Source organism: Mus musculus, chromosome 9, assembly GCF_000001635.26.
Source record: "Mus musculus strain C57BL/6J chromosome 9, GRCm38.p6 C57BL/6J".
In the NCBI taxonomy this organism is placed as follows: Eukaryota; Metazoa; Chordata; class Mammalia; order Rodentia; family Muridae; genus Mus; species Mus musculus.
The window spans coordinates 108,740,987-108,757,885 of NC_000075.6; the positions used below are offsets into that span (position 1 = coordinate 108,740,987).

Below are 16,899 nucleotides of genomic sequence, written 5' to 3' on the forward strand. Positions count from 1 at the left end.
AGGGCTACAGAGAGGAAATCCTGTCTTAAAAAACAAAACAGAAAAAAAAAAAAGGCTAAGATATTAGGTTCACAAGTCAAGGCCAGCCTGGGACACATAGTGTTACTCTGATTCCAATAGAAAACAAAGATTTAGCTGGGTATGATGGTGCGTACCTTTTATCCCAGCACTCAGGAAGGAGGGAGAGATGGGGCTCATGTCATCCCTTCTACTAAGACCTCTGAAGTTCATGGATGCCCATCTCCCTGAGACATGGAGTACCAGGGACTGAGCTCACATGCTAAGCCAAGTCTTCTGCCACTGAGCTGCATCCGTAGCCCTTTTGGTTTGTGTTTTGAGACAATATTATCAAGTTGTCCTAAACTTGGAAGTCTTCAAAGTCACTGCTAGGCTCAGACTTCCATTCATTTGGAGGTGGGCGTCTGTTCTACTGGATATTATTTTCTTATGACTTTAAGTAAACTTTAATAATCTATACTAGAATCCAGAGAAACCTGGGGCTTATGCTCTGTTATCTCTGTGCTGACACCAGAGTCCTCAGTGTCCAGTGATAAATCAGATCTATGAGATGTCTTTGATATGTAGATCCTTTGTATCTGTTCTGGCTAGTTTTGTGTCAACTTGACACAGCTGGAGTTACCACAGAGAAAGGAGCTTCAGTTGAGGAAATGCCTCCATGAGATCCAACTGTAAGGCGTTTTCTCAATTAGTGATCAAGGGGGAAAGGCCCCTTGTGGGTGGGACCATCTCTGGGCTGGTAGTCTTGGTTCTATAAGACAGCAGGCTGAGCAAGCCAGGGGAGGCAAGCCAGTAAAGAACATCCTTCCATGGCCTCTGCATCAGCTCCTGCTTCCTGACCTGCTTGAGTTCCAGTCCTGACTTCCTTGGTGATGAACAGCAGTGTGGAAGTGTAAGCCGAATAAACCCTTTCCTCCCCAACTTGCTTCTTGGTCATGATGTTTGTGCAGGAATAGAAACCCTGATGACTAAGACAGTATCTTTTTTTTTTTTTTTCGGTTTTTCAAGATAGGGTTTCTCTGTATAGCCCCGGCTGTCCTGGAACTCACTTTGTAGACCAGGCTGGCCTCGAACTCAGAAATCCGCCTGCCTCTGCCTTCCCGAGTGCTGGGATTAAAGGCGTGCACCACCACGCCCGGCGACAGTATCTTTTTCATAAGTTATTTTTGGATAATATAAGATCAGCACACAGTAAACCGGACCATTATAATTAAAGAAGACTGTGAGCTGTCCATGGTGCTACCCACCTAGAATCCCAGCACTTAGGAGGTAAAGGCAAGTGGGTCGGGAGTTCAGGACCATCCTCAGCTACATAACAGTTTTTAGCTCTTCTGTGCTACATGTAATGCCTTTTAGAAATATTATAATTTTCTCTGCCTATTGTGTTTGTATTTTAATTACATGTAAGTAGTTTTAGGGACTAAACTTAAATATAAGATAAACTTACCTGCCCATGGGTCTGACAAGACCACTGGGAAGGTGTCTGGTTGAGTCGAGTTAGACATTGTGTCTGTCCTTGAGCACAGCTGTGATAAGGGTGGTTTCAGATCAGTGTGAATCCCAGGCCTGTGTGCTTGTGTCCCATGCATAGAACTGGCCCCACCAGAGAGAGCTTTGGGAACTAGTCAAACTTATGGTGAAAGAGGAGAAGAGAGCCCACTAGAGCACTGACAGAAGCCTCCTGTTCATCCCAGGTCCTAGCTCTGAATGGCTTTGCTTGCTAGGTACATTTATATAGTTGAAGCCTGGGATAAATAAGACCCAAGTAATGCCCACAGTGCCCACTGTGATGATACCTATGGGAAAGCAATAGTGTAGAACAGGAAGTAATTAACCCATGTCGTTTGTAAAGGAAGCGTTGCAGCTGGACCTCCAGAGTAACTGCAAGTGCTTTTTATACAGGTTTATGCCAAACTCAATTCCCACCTTGAGTATACAGAGCACAAATACCATGAAACGTCCATATTTGCTTTAAGAAGTAAAAGTTTGCTTACATTTATATTATAAATATATTATAAATTTTATTATATATATAAAATTACTAAGGCAATGAACTGTATAGAAAGAACCCACATTTGTTCTGCTTAAAGCATAGCATAAGCCATTCTCCACATTATTACACATTTGCACCATAGTGCATGACATACTGTCTGCGTCACATGCAGTTGGTTCTGTCCTATCTGTGACATTGCAGTAGTATGTGTATAGACCGGTGTTCTTTTTTTTTTTTTCTTCATTCCTTATAATATTTGTGCTTCTTTTCTTGCTCAGACTTGCCAGTGGCTTGTCATTTCCTTTCCTTATCTCTGTGACTAATTTTCTGACAGAAGCACCTTCCTGAAGGAAGGGACCATTTATTCTGCTCCCAGTTTCAGGGGTATCAGCTCATCCTTGGCAGGAACAAGTCAGTGCGTGGTGGTCAGAAAGAGAACACAAAACGCAGACCCACTCCTAGTGACAGAGCTGGGCCCATGTTCCCAAGGCTCAGTACCTTCCTAGGAAAGTATCTCCAGAGGGGGACCAAATGCATGGACCTTTGGGAGACATTTTACCTCCAAACCGTAACACCGAAGTCTTTCAGGTTTTTTTTGTTTTTTTGACAGAATCAAGCTGTTCAAAGCAAGTTCCAGGACAGCCAGCAATGGCTACACAGAGAAACCTATGGGAAGAAGAAGTGCAGGGGAGGGGTACAAAACCCAAAAGAACTAAGGCCTCTTAATTGGCTTGCAGCCTGCTAAAGTCCACCCCAGGCATCTGCCTCCCCAGCACTGAGATTTCAGACATGCACTCCCTCCCCAAACAGGTTCTGAACCTCAGGTCATCGTGCCTGGCTTGCAGTGCTTGAGCTTTCTCCCTTTCTCTTCTGGAGGACTGTGTTTGTTGATCAAGGTTATTCCTACACCTCATACTCTGGGCCTTGCTTTGACACTGTTTGCTGTATTCTTGTTTACTGGTCCCCTGAATGGGTTTCGGCACACCAACATAGGCAGTCAGAGCAGAGATGCTGTGTAGTTGGTGACCTGGGCATATTCCTGGAGATAAATATGAGTGTGTAAGATGGAAGAGAAGTGTTAGTCATAATGAGGTTAATGTCCTTACTGATCAGAAACCTTTAGTTTGTTAGCCATTGATCCACTTGAGCACTTGGAGATAGAGTCTGAGAGCAGACAGTGCTGACAGTCTTCAGTGTTGGACATGAGTCTGACCTAACCTCCTCTTTTTCAGGGTGAAAAGGCCGACAGCTTCTATATCATAGAGTCTGGGGAAGTGAGCATCTTGATTAGAAGCAAGGTGAGTGTGAGTGTGCTGTGTACATGTTCTCCCACCAGTGTTTACTTTGCATAGTGTGGCCTGTACTTAAGAATACCAAGCCATCGCTCTCTGAGGTGTGGAACTGCCACTAATAAAGATTTAGTACATTTTCTCTGGACCTCATGGATATCTGTACCCATGTGCATGTGTGCATGTGTGTGTGCTCACACACGCACACACAAATAAAGTCCATCTGCGCGTGCTCACACAGGCACACACAAGTAAAGTAACAAAGAATTAGACAGGTATGGTTGCGCATACCTGTAATCCCAGCACTCAAGAGGCAGGGCTAGCTTAGTGTATATAACTAGTTTCAGTCTAGCCAGAGCCAGAAAGTGAGACTATGTTACCAATTGGGGCAGGGGCTTTTCTGCTTATAACATTCGTGGTTCTTAGAGCCAGAGGCTGATTCTCATAATTTGTTGTTACTGTTAGCAAATGGATTCATAAGAAATAAGAATCCCAGTGTAGCCGGGCGGTGGTGGCGCACGCTTTTAATCTCAGCACTCGGGAGGCAGAGGCAGGCGGATTTCTGAGTTCGAGGCTAGCCTGGTCTACAAAGTAAGTTCCAGGACAGCCAGGGCTACACAGAGAAACCCTGTCTCAAAACCAAAAAGGAAAAAAAAAAAAAAAGAAAAGAAAGAAAAAAACCAAACCAATCCCAGTGTAGCGATGCAGCATAGCACAGATGTTTGAAGGCTGCAGTCAGCTTGTTAAGGATGGAGACACAGCTCTGGTGGAAGTGCAGAAAGTTCTTTAAAAGAAATGTTGTCCCCCAAAACCATCCAAGGCTGCCTCAAACCAACCAGTGCTCTTGTGCTTTGGCTCGTGACTAGCAGAAGAATTAGCAGGGGACCTTATTGGGCTTCAGCCGTGCTTTGGTCACATCTCCCAGAGTGTGTGATCTCCACAGAAGACACTGCATGCTTAGCCTTTACCTAACATCTTATGGCCTAGGTGGAGACCCAGCTAAAACCACCCTTCAGTTGTACCAGGTCACAGAGATTTGCCTGTCCAAGTTTACAGGGTACAGGCAAGAGTTTCTGCATGCGAATTCCTTAGTAGTTTTGTTGAACTTTCTGAGAAATGATTTGAGTGTGCACAACTGGACATGCCCATCTGTGATCCTAGAGCCAGCCAGGATCATATTCTTTATTTGTTGCAGACCAAGTCAAACAAGAATGGAGGGAACCAGGAGGTCGAGATTGCCCATTGCCATAAGGGGCAGTACTTCGGAGAACTTGCCCTGGTCACCAACAAACCCAGAGCTGCTTCCGCTTACGCGGTTGGAGATGTCAAATGCTTAGGTAAGAAAAAGCTTTGTGAGGGGCTTCCACGGCCTACTCCAACTTTAGGCAACTAATGGCAGCTGGAGGAGGGAGACATAATCCTGATTAAATTCTATCTCCCCCTTCCTCCCAAAAAGACATGAAATCAGAAGAGCAGGGTGGGAACTAGCTGGGAAGAAGGGGGATGGGTTGGAGTGAGAGTGGGCGGCAGGTAGTGAGGGATGGACATGGTCAAAATCATGCATGTGTGAAGATACCATGATAAAAACCATTATCATGTATGGCTGAAATAGGCTAATAAACATTCTAAACATGGAAAAGAAAATTCTTTGTGCATTACTAATATACAGGGGTTTTATTGTCTTTCCTGTAACTGGCCTGACTTATTCTGATGACTCTTGTTCAGTTCTAGGTCTGGATAGTTTGTGTAAATGAATTCTTATAGCAAAGCTCACCCCCTCTCTCTGGGAGTTGTTGGGCATTGAACTTAAAACCTTGCACATTCTAAGCACATGCTGTGCTACTAAAGCTCTACCCCAGTACCCTAGAAATCATTTCTGAGCAATGAATCCAGGCTGTGAGTAAGACAGGCCCACAGGCAGACAGGCACACAGGCACATAAACACACAGGCACACAGACAAACAGGCAGACAGGCTCACAGACAAACAGGCCCACAGGCCCACAGATAGACAGGCACATAGATACACAGGCACACAAACAGGCCCACAGGCAAACAGGCCCACAGGCACACAGATACACAGGCACACAGACAAACAGACACACAGACACACAGGCACACAGACAAACAGGCAGACAGACTCCCAGACAAACAGGCATACAGACACTCAGGCACACAGACAAACAGATACATAGGCACACAAACAGGCCCACAGGCCCACAGACACACAGGCCCACAGACAAACAGGCCCACAGACAAACAGGTACACAGGCACACAAACAGGCACACAGACACACAAGCACACAGGCCTATGAAAGCAGCAGTGATGGAGGCAGGTGGCCAGGCCTGTGGAGGAACAAGACAAGCATTGTCCGCCATTAATCTTCAACCCAGATGCCTCCTGCTGTAGTATGCAGAAGCACCCGTTTCCCCTTTTCCCATGTGCCCAGTATTCTAACGTTCACTCCTGTAACATGAGCGAGTAGTGTGTTTAGGAAAAGGGTTGCATGCAGGAAATTACTTAAACTGTTACTGTAAACAAATCATTCTCTCCCACACCTTTTTTAACAATGCAGTTATGGATGTTCAAGCATTTGAGAGGCTTCTGGGCCCCTGCATGGACATCATGAAGAGGAACATCTCACATTACGAAGAACAGCTGGTGAAGATGTTTGGCTCCAACTTGGATCTGATGGACCCCGGGCAGTAGATGTGATGAATCTTGGAGCCTTCTCAGTGTGATACCAAAACCTTCCAGTCAGCCACAAGAACACACACAGAAAACAGACACGACAGAACCGCTCCTGCTGCTGTCTCCGCCGCTGCCATTGCTGTGGTTAAGGGCATTTAGAAATCTTGAAAGTCAGCACTGAAAGATGGATGGAGGTTCCACCCACACCCACCCTCCACTTTGCTTCTGAACGCCGTCATTAGACCACTTATGTCATGAGTACTCCAACCCAGGTTTCACATTTGGTTCAGAATGTCTCTCCAGCAATTTAAGTGCCTGATTCAAAGTCCAAAGCGTAACACCCTCCTTTCCTCTCTTGCTGCTAACGTTGCTTCTGAAAGTTCTAAGGTCTGCAGACACCTGTTGAGTAGCTGTAGACAGCACCTCCGCAGTCCTTCTCGAGGGAGAAAATGGTAGAGCCTTCCGTCTCGTTTGTCTTTTAGAAAGTCCACAGTGTGTTCACAATGCTGCTTTACTCTCACAGTGGAAGGTGGTAGCAGTTATACTGGAGGTCTCTGCCCCAGAGGCTCTGTACCATTTGCTGGCAGCTACACACTTTACAGCTGTGTCTAAACTCAGAAAGAGGCCCAGCAGATCCGTATGGGCAGATTGAGTACTAAGACTCACGTTAGCAGGAAACTTGGATTCAACACTCTTTCCAGTAGTAGCCAGGAAAGGTTATCTGGGTTAGGGTTTTTGTTGTTTGTATTTAGTAGGTTTTTGTTTTGTTTTGTTTTGTTTAACCTCTGTGCTGTTTACATAAACAAATTGCTATCCTTTTCTAAGGAGCCAGGGGTGGCTGGTTAGCTCAGCTGGTCAGGGCATGGTGCTGATATGAGGAGCCAGGGTCTGGAGGTGTTGTCACTTTATCTGACCTGAGTACTTCCCTGAGTGAGCCCTGCCTGTCCCTTTCACTGGCTGATAGCGGGAAGCCAGCAGGAGGCTGTGCTGCACAGAGAACTCCTTCCCTTCTAGCGTTACTGCATAGCGTGCCTAGAAATCATCAGTTTTTAAACTCTTAACAAAGAAGCTATTTTTTTTTAAGGAAATTATTTCTCTATTTAGAGAATTCACCTTGGATGTATTCATATACATGGAGTTTGTCCACTGACTCAGGCATTTGTCCTAAATATCCGTTTTCAAAACTAGGTATCATTGGGGGTAGGGGCTGGGTGCAGCTCGGTGACAAAGCACACGGGGCACGTGCAAGGCTCTGGGTTTGGTCTCCAGCACTGTAACAGCCACAGGAAGACAAGTTATCATGTAGAAATGTGGAATTACTGTGAAGGCCTTTCTAAGTAACAGTCTCGACTTTTGCCATGGTCACCATAGCCAAGAAATGTCCAAAGCAGGTGAGTTGCCACAATTTTGGTAATTAGTCACTTTTTCTTGTGTTCCATGAGGTAAAAGCAGGACTCTCCAGGCTGATCTGAGTAGCCTACGTTACAGATCTGGGAATTGTACAGTCGTAACTACTACTATGAAGCAGGCAGCTAGCACTGGAAAACCCTCAAAGTGATCCCGAATTTTCCTAAGGTCCTTTTCTATGGTATTGCTTTATTAAATAAATCAGGCCTTGTACTTTGACAGAATAACACCTGATTTCTTGCAAAGGTAAGAGGTGCATTGGGCTCCAGGAGTAGCCCAGAAGTCCAACCCCAGACCTTATAAAGACTCTGAACCCTCCCCCACCCTCCATGCCAGCGTTGGATAAGGCTGGCTGTGACTCTCCTGCCAGAGTTATTCCTGTAGGCTGCTAGGGTAGGCCTTCGCCTGCCCTCGCCCTTCCCGGGCTAGGCTTCAGAGTCCTCCTTGTCACCCTTCCTGCCTCACTGACAGCTGCTCTTTTACAGAGAAGGCATCAAGTCCAAGTTCTGCTGTAGCCACTGATTGAGTCTTCGCTGCAGTGTGGCCCTGTGTTGGGGCACGTGTGACGGGGTCATGGGAGAGGTACACGGAGTCTGCGGGAGCTCCGGTGGTGGTGAAAGATGGCTGTCACCACAGTGCCAGGCCCTGACAGTATTCCAGGTCTCTCTGCAGCTTAGAGAATCAGAGGTGACAGACCAGGTTTTTCTCACGGTTGCAGGGTCCCCATTGTGGCAGGCAACTCCCACAGCAGATGGCTGGGCCCTAGGAGGAGTATCAGAAAGATTCCTTAGGTAGCTCCTCTCTTCTGAGGGTGCGCCTTTCCCTCCCTCCTCCCTGGCTTTGCTATTGATTTGAAATGACAGAGAATGTTCCTCAGAGCCGTGAGGTCCAGCTGCAGTATTTCTCTTCCTTTCTGCCCCAGCTTAGCCCACTCACTGTCTTCTCTTGGTTGAATTCTCTGCAGGACAGGCTCTTTTGTTCTCATCCTCAGGCTCATAGTCTTCTTAAAGAATTATATGTTCCTGGTATAGAGTCTCAGAAATCAGCATTGAGCTTTTCTTTGAGCAGTTTAGTAAGCAAATTCAGCAGCAAAGTGGCAAAAGAAAAAAGAAAAAAAGAAAGAAAGAAAGAAAGAAAAAGAAAGCCCTGCACTCCAGCCGGAGGGGCCTCATGCACCCTGACTGCCCAGATTCTCTGCTTGTGGTGGCGGAGCCGCTATGTGCTGCTGCTGGTGTCCCAGCGCCCTGTGCACACAGCATTTTATGGCGTGTCACAGTCTTCATTTTAAAAAGATGAAAGCATTTTGCACAGAGAAAGAAAAGACCCATGAATGTCATCTTTTATCTTTCTCAAATCAGTTGATAATGGAATTTTTGTTTTTGATAATGCACTTGTAAGCCAGTCTCCCCACGATCTGGGTAGTTTTTATCTCTCACTACAGTTACCTCTTGTCTCTCCTGTCTTGACTGCTGACGTTCTCCGTGATTCTGATGTCTGTGCTATGGGGAGCAGCCTTCCCGTGGGATTCCTAGTACACTCTGCAGGGCTATCTTTATAAAAAAAAAAAACATTAAAAAAAAAAAAAGAGTGAAAATTGTCGCTCACCTCATGGGGGATTTGCAGAAAACCATTTAGCCCACCTTGAACAAAGATTAGATTCCTTGTTTTTTTGTTGCTTTGTTTTTAACTCATTGTAATAATTTAAAAAAAAACCCAATTAAGAATTATTGTGCTACCTCAAAGGTAAAATGATTCTAAGGTCCTGAGTTATATTCATGGTGTTTGAAATGTCTCTCAATTGGAATTATGTTTTAAATCATTGGGGTAAATCTTATTTTAACCTGTTTTACACTTGTATTTTAATCTCAAAAGAATATATGATTGGAAAGCAAACAATTCTTGATCTGTAGCCTTGAACATATAATTAAAAGTCACTAGAAGTTAATCATAGTTTGCTGTAAACAAGGTTGGGTTGTTTTTTTGTTTGTTTTTTAAAGGAAACTCTAGGGCCCGGCTTCACTCTTGACTAATAAAGGCTGACAAATCATGTCTGACTTTCCTGGTGTGTCTCCTGTTGTATATTTTTCTTCTCTTGTAAGGGTTCCAGACATCTTAGCACTTACCTGGCAAATACATTATTGGGATTGATAGGACCCTTGAAAATTAGGGAGAAGTCCTGGACATTTGTGGTAACTAGGTTCCACAGAGAAGCAATCGATGTGGGTGGGGTGGATGACGAGAGAAGGGTTCTGAGATGTGTGGCAAGGGATTGCTCCACGTGATGAAGATTGAGGCAAGGTGAATCAGCAAGCCGGAGACCCCGAGGAACAGGGGTTTCGTTCTGCTCTGAAGTTCAGAGGCCTGAGAACCAGGACAGTCAGCCGTCGCTCTCATCTGAAGGTCAGCGGGCTTAAGAGTTGTGAAAAGCAAATTCCTCAACATGAGGCTGACAGCAAGAGACAGCATGGGCAAGGCCAAAGGTCAGAAGGAAAATTCTTTCCCACTTGAAGGAAGCAAAGCCAGGGCCCTGCGCATGTTAGAAAAACACTCTACCATTGAGCTGTGTCCCCAGCCTGGCCGAGTCATTTCAGGCTTTCAAACTGAGCTGGTCGCATAAGGCCTTACCACATTAGGCAGGTCAAAGTGATTTATTCCATTTACCAAGTAAAATACTAATCTCATCCAAGTCATATACTCAGGAGAACACCCATAATAATGGTTGACCAATATTCTATAACCCAATCAAGTGGACACACAAAGTGAACTGTAACAGCATGGCATATTGCTGTAGGTAAGATCAAGGGGACCTAGCGTACCCCTTCCCAAAAGATACCAGTGATAGAAACCATCTCCTGTCTGCCGGGATGTCACTCCTTTGTGTTACTATAGCTGAACACGTAAGCATGGTAGCCCACTGTCCTTTGTCTTTCCTAGAGAGCAAAGGAAGCTCACTGGATGGTACCCTCACTAGATAGAGATGCCTGACTATAGAAATGTGCCAAGTGATAGGGACATGAATTACCTACCTAGGTCCCAAGAATCTGATAGCTGGTCCTCTAAAAGCCAAATTGGCCATGCCTCAAGTCTTTAAAAACTGAATGTTTTCTTTTCTGTGGTTGGGGGTGGGGTGGTGTCTGTGTCTCAGTATCATGTCCAAGGTCTTAGTCCTGAAGAGGGCATGTTACATGAAGATTGCTTTTTGTGTATAATGAACCAAGAGGCTAAACATTTATTCTGTCAAATTTGACTTACTCAGGAATCTTAATGACAATAAAATCTTATAACAATAAAATTAGTGCCTTTAATCTCAGCACTTGTTCCAGGACAGCCAGGGCTACACAGAGAAACCCTGTCTTGAAAAACTCAAATAAATAGATAGATAGATAGATAGATAGATAGATAGATAGATAGATAGATAGATAGATGATAGATAGATGCTTGTTATAACACAGAAGGAAATAGGGGCTATTTCGCAAGGCATCATGACAAGTGTAATTTTGGTCCTTTGGAGTTGGTGGGGTTTTTGTTGTTTGTTCCCTTGATTTTCGAGAAGGGGCCTTAGGCTGTAGCCCCTGCTGGGCCTAAACTTGTAACAGTCCTGCCTCAGCCTCCTGGGATCTAGGCATGAGCTGCTCGCTCCCTGCGTCCAGAGGTAAATGGAAAGTTTTGCTGTATCTGTTATCTGTAAAGACAGGTTTGCCTCGTTACAGATTATGGCAGATGGCACACAGCTTCCTTACTGGTTTTGAAAGTGTGGATCCGAGTGTTAGGAACATAAAGGATATCTAATCCTGAATTTGGATGACAATTGCCAAGTTCTGAATTGAAATGTCATATGTTAGATGTGATGTTGTTCGTGGCTTTATTGGACAGATCCTGATGGCCAATTGTGAGTGTCCTTGACACTTTAAGCCAAGGGTTTCAACAGTAATAGTACTGTGGTCCACCAGGGGGTCCTAGAGCCTTTTACCATTGCTGATGGAGTTCATTGCTTGTATTTTTGGACTCCTGTGGACGGCAGCCATGGCTTCCACTTTAAGGTGTCTACTGTCTTAGGCTATGAAGCTAGCTAGCTCCCCCCCCCCACCCTTTTTAAGGTTTTGAGTTTTTTTGAGAAGGTCTTGTGTGTGTGTGTGTGTGTGTGTGTGTGTGTGTGTGTGTGTGTGTGTGTAGCCCTAGTTGTCCTAAAACTTACTCTGTAGAGCAGGCTGGCCCTGAACTCAAAGATCTGCCTGCCTCTGTGCTGGGATTAAAGCCATGGCACTATCGCAGGCCTTTTGCCTCTTAAGTGGTTTAAACACTTAGGCACACAGCGCCTCCTCCTTCTCCCTCCTTTCATGTGATGCCTCTCAGAAGAAGCAAAAGAGAAGACTGGATTGGTAAGAGACACAGACTCCTCAGGAATTCTCGTCCTCGTTTCACATCACTTGAAACTGAAAGACCCACAACGTGAGGACTCCCCCACGTTCTGACTCAGGAGAGGCGACACCCCAAAATCACCCACAAGAAACGGGTCTTGCTGCAAATTGCAAGAGGATTTTTATTCAAGAGCGCTCTCGGGCCCATGGTCATACACCACGCAGGGGTAGAGGACCGTGGCGCCCCGAGTAGCTGGGTAAGGGGGTATTTAAAGGAAGAAACCGAAACTCAAGGAAGTGGGGAGGGCGTTGTTGGAAGATACCAAAGATACCAGTTAAGAGTCACAAGGAAGTGTAAAGTTACAAGAGTCACAAGGAATACCTGGTAATTGTTAACTCTCAAGACAGCTTCTAAGAGCCCCTAACAATAGCACATTTGCATTGCAGGTTCTGGGTGACTTTCTTTGAATGAGCACTCTTTGAACCCAGGAAGCGGGTGGGTCGCTATCTCTTTTATGATTAGCATACCTTTACAAAGGCCACATTCCCAAGCCTGGGCCTAAAGGCCTAGAATTCTGTTTTTACGTTGTTGTACTTTCAAAACTTGACAACGGTTGGCCAGAGATGCGCTTTTGGCCGAAGTTGCTTTCTGTTCAGACAGGTGGCCAAGAATCAAGTTTTCTTGTGGGTGTCCATTTTGTGTGACCTTGAGCTGCAGCTCTGCAGTTTTCCACTTCGGTCAGCAGGGGGCAGGCTATCCCTGACTCCCTTTGGGCTCTTGGCCTTCTATCCTAGAACTGCAGCCAATCCCAAGTGAGAAACTCAATCTCATCCAAGTCTCAAGTCTCCATCAGCCTCCAAATCTCAGCTCAGATCCCAAATGAGAGACAGTTCCCCAGGCAACCACAGCCTCGAGCAGAGCACAGTGGGAAAACGTGTCCCTCAGACCTTGGCGTTTAGGTCACCATCCCAAGCTCCTGGCGGACGCTGCCCAAAGGACAAAAGGGAATTCTGATCTGGGCCTCAGATTGCCCCTCTGGGAAACCACATACTTACCAGAGGGTAGCTATCCGTTCTGCCCTAGCTTGTTTTGTTTTGTTTTGGTTTGGTTTTGGTTTTGGTTTTCGAGACAGGGTTTCTCTGTAGCCCTGGCTGTCCTGGAACTCACTTTGTAGACCAGGCTGGCCTCGAACTCAGAAATCCGCCTGCCTCTGCCTCCCAAGTGCTGGGATTAAAGGCGTGTGCCACCACACCCGGCCTGCCCTAGCTTTGCCTAGACCCTTGCCCTATCAGCTGGTGACTTTAGTAAAGGTTAGTTAGGGTCCAGGGGCTGGTTTGTTTGCTCCTTGTGCTCTGCTCAAGACTGGAATGTTCTGGATCATAGCAAAACCAGCCCCCACTGCCTGATACAGAGTGGACCTTCTAATAGTTAACCAAACAAGCTAGTTTTACTAAATAGAAGGCCAGGCTCAGGGTCAGCAAGAGAACTCAATGGGTAAAGGTTGTCAAACCTAACAAGCTGAATTTAGTTCTCTGCAAGAATTTATTCCTGCAAATTGTCCTCCGACCTTCACTCCCCATCCCTCTGTGTGTGTGTGTGTGTGTGTGTGTGTGTGTGTCATTAACTCATATATCTCTCCCATCCATTCCTATACAAAATTTAAAACCTTAAAAATGTATTTAAAAAAACAACAACGCAAAGGCCTGGCACACAGTGTGAAGGCAGGGGCGCATTGAGAGTGTGGGTGGAATTGGGGCTCACAGACTGGGCATCCATCCAGCACAATGGGAATCTTTCAGCTGGCCCCTCAGGGCTGTGTGCTGCCTGGAAGCACTGGGGACATTGGGGACATTGGGGACACAGTGTGCATGTCTAAGATGTGCTGGGAACCGCCTCCACCCTGGCCCTGTGGAACACTTTTCTTGGTAATTTTCCTGTTTTGTTCTGGGAGAATATCCTAGCGATGATTTACAGCAGCCAGCTCCCTTCCTGAATGACCCATGATCTGTAGCTGTGGAGAGGGATGGGCTCAGAGGAGACACGAATATCACTTCCAGCCCCAGTGAGGACACTGTGTCTCTAGCCTTGAGTTGTGTGTCTGATGCCAGGTACCAGAGACCCAGGGCAGACTTTACACCATGAGGACTGGGAGGAAAGGCACAAATTTAGGAGCATAAAGGGAAGGGGATTCTGATAAATGACAGGTCCCAAGTCAATATTACCTCCTTCCAGGCTCAGATACTAGCAAAGAGGGGTGCTTCTTAAGTCCCCAGATACAGCCAGAAAAGGGCAGAGAGCAGCAGCCTAACACACCAGCCCAGAGACCAGATTTGATCTCACCAGACTCTGAAGATCTCCTTCAGTATCTGCTAGCCATCCTTCTCCAGGGTCCTGAAGGCCACGCGTAACATCTTGTACCCCTACCATGATGCCGCTAATGACCTTATCATGTTTGCAGGGGCAGAAACCAAGCCATGTGCTGCCAGTGTCAGAATCCTCTGTATCTGCTAACGATCCTATAGCTCCTGCTCCAAGACTCGGCCTCCTTCTTGACACCATCCTGGAGACTTGCTTGTGAGTGCCACGCCATTACCCCTGTCACCTCTCACTCTTTCCACACCCTATCCATGCCTCCCCAAAGACTTTTAGTGACAACCAGTGTGTGTGCCAGCTGAGCGATGCGCATCTCTCCGGTTTCCTTCCCCATCCCGATCACTCTCCTCTTGAGCAGCTGCAATAGACAGAAGCCGCAGGGGTCTGGGATCTCCCTTCTCCTTCCCCAAGAACAGGGATGGCTTGGAGTTTTATCGCCACCAGGCTGCAGGGCCATCTTAGACATAGGTGCTCCTCGGTTCTGTCCCCTACTCTCTGTCAACAGCAGCCGCAGTCCACAGTGGTCCCATTAACCCCACTGCTCTCTCACTCTTGGCCTTCATTCTGGCTCCTAGCCCCAGTTTTAGTCATTCTTCAGGTCACTGGGTAGGGTGAGTGGTGCAGGCTATCAGTGTCTATACAACTATCGTTTGTATCTACATATCTTTTTGAATGGGATGCCATGTCACCCTGGGGGTGGCCTTGAAATCACAATTGTCCAACCATGGCCTTCTGAGCCTGCTGCTCCCTTCTAACTCATCCTCCTCCATCTGCTCTTCTTTTCTTCTTCCTCCCACCCCCCCCCCACCGCCTCCTGTTGAGATGGAGACTTGGCTATGCAACTCTGCCTGGTTTGGAACTCACTATGTAGACCAGGCTGGCTGTCCCCAAACTCACAGAGATCCACCTCCACCTGCCTCTGTCTCCTGAGTGCTGGAGTTAAAGGTTAAAGGCATGGCACTACAATCTCTCTCTCCCCCTCCCCCCTCCCTCTCCTACTCCCACTCCCCCTCCCCCTTTCCCCCTCTTCCCTTCTTCCCTCCCCCTCCCCTTATAGCGATTCTCCAGTCCTCAGCAAAACTCTGAGATGAGACCATACTTGACATTTCTCTTTGGATATGGGGGAGCCTTACTGTTTCCTTGATTGAACTTGAGTTCCTCTCAAAATCAAAACAGGCTGCAGAGGTAGCTGTTGGTAACATACCTGCTAAGAAAACATGAGAGAGAACTGAGTTCAACTTCTAGCACTCACATTTTTTAAAATTTATTTTTTATGCATTGTTGTGGGGCTGTCAGATTCCTGGAACTATGGTTACAGACAGTTGTGAGCTGCCATGTGGTTGCTGGGAACTGAACCCAGATCCTCTGGAAGAGCAGCCAGTGTTCTTATCCACTGAGCCATCTCTTCAGCCTCCACATTTTTTTTTAAAGCAAGCCGTGATGGTACACATCTTTAGTATTGGTACTACTCAGGAGGTAGAGGCAGGCAGGTCTCTATGAGTTTGAGGTCAGTCTGCATAGTGAGTTCTAGGACTGCCACACTTACTGAGTCCCTGACTCAAAAACAAAAATAACAATGAAAAATAATAAAAACCACAGGGCAGGGGGCCTAACGGACGACTCAGCAGGAAAAGGTGCTTGTCTGGCAAACCTGAGGACCTCAGTGCAATTCCTGGAAACCCACGGAAAGGGAAAAGGTTGGAAGCAACTTCTCAAAGTTGTCTCTTCGTCTCCAGATGTGCACCATGGCACAGATACACCGCCACACACAAAACAAACACACAATAGTAATTTTTTCATTTTCTTATTCTCCTCTCATATATTACATCCCGACCACAGTTTCCTCTCCCTCTGCTTCCTCAGTTTCTCCCCCAAAACATGCACAATAATGATTTTTTAAAAAGGCAGGCCCATGGCTGTAATCCCAGCCCTGGAAAGGTGGAGACAGGATCCCTGGGACTTACTGGACAGAAAAATCGGCACGATCCAGGTTCAGTGAGAAACCTTGTTTCAAACTAAGTGTGATAGAGAAAAATTGAGGAAGATACCAGATGTCAACCTCTAGCGTCTGCATGTGCACACACATACACACTCACACACACACACACACACACACACACACACACACACACTCACACACACTCACACACACATACACACTCTCACACACAAACACACACACACTCACACACACATACACACTCACACACACACTCTCACACACACACACACACTCTCACACACACACACACTCACACACACACACTCACACACACACTGTCAAGAAAAGGTGATATCAGCTTCCTCTGGGCTTGCTGTCTTTTGAGACAACCATCGTTAGAACCTTGGCACTGTGTTTTGATGAGACCCAGAACAGAGGAAAAAGGCAATGTGGGTGTTCAGGCCCCAAGCAAAGCCTCCCGCCTGACGTCAGTAATGGGATCTCTTGCCTCTGAAACAATAGAAGTGAGACCCAGCCAGATATGAAGAACATGACAGGCAAAAGCCGCACTGGGACTTCAGCCCAAACGGGCAAGCAGAGGGAAGGGTGACACTGTTTGTGAAGGAGACCAGAGTGATGGCTGAGCCAAGGGGGTGGGGGTGGGGGAATTTTGTTGAATTGTTGGCAGAGGGGCTGCTCATCTTGTAACTTTCCGTTGGCTATGGGTAGAGTTTCAAAAGCTATTTTTCTTCTTGTGTACAAATGCGCTAGTGGCTCCATTTTTTTTCCTTCAGATTTATAAGGTTTAAAATGTTACGTGTCTGTGTG

The 16,899-nt window shown here is 46.4% G+C and overlaps 1 protein-coding gene across 1 annotated transcript in view; it reads left to right on the plus strand.

Moving 5' to 3' along the window:
- Prkar2a (protein kinase, cAMP dependent regulatory, type II alpha) overlaps positions 1–9,458 on the plus strand; it is a 58,302-nt gene extending 48,844 nt beyond the window's left edge. Inside the window, exons 9-11 of the mRNA NM_008924.3 lie at positions 3,244–3,309; positions 4,496–4,637; positions 5,875–9,458. Coding sequence (NP_032950.1) covers positions 3,244–3,309; positions 4,496–4,637; positions 5,875–6,008 — 342 coding nt within the window. The 3' untranslated portion in view covers positions 6,009–9,458. The remainder of the gene's footprint in view (positions 1–3,243; positions 3,310–4,495; positions 4,638–5,874) is intronic.
- The last annotated feature ends 7,441 nt before the right edge of the window (positions 9,459–16,899 follow it).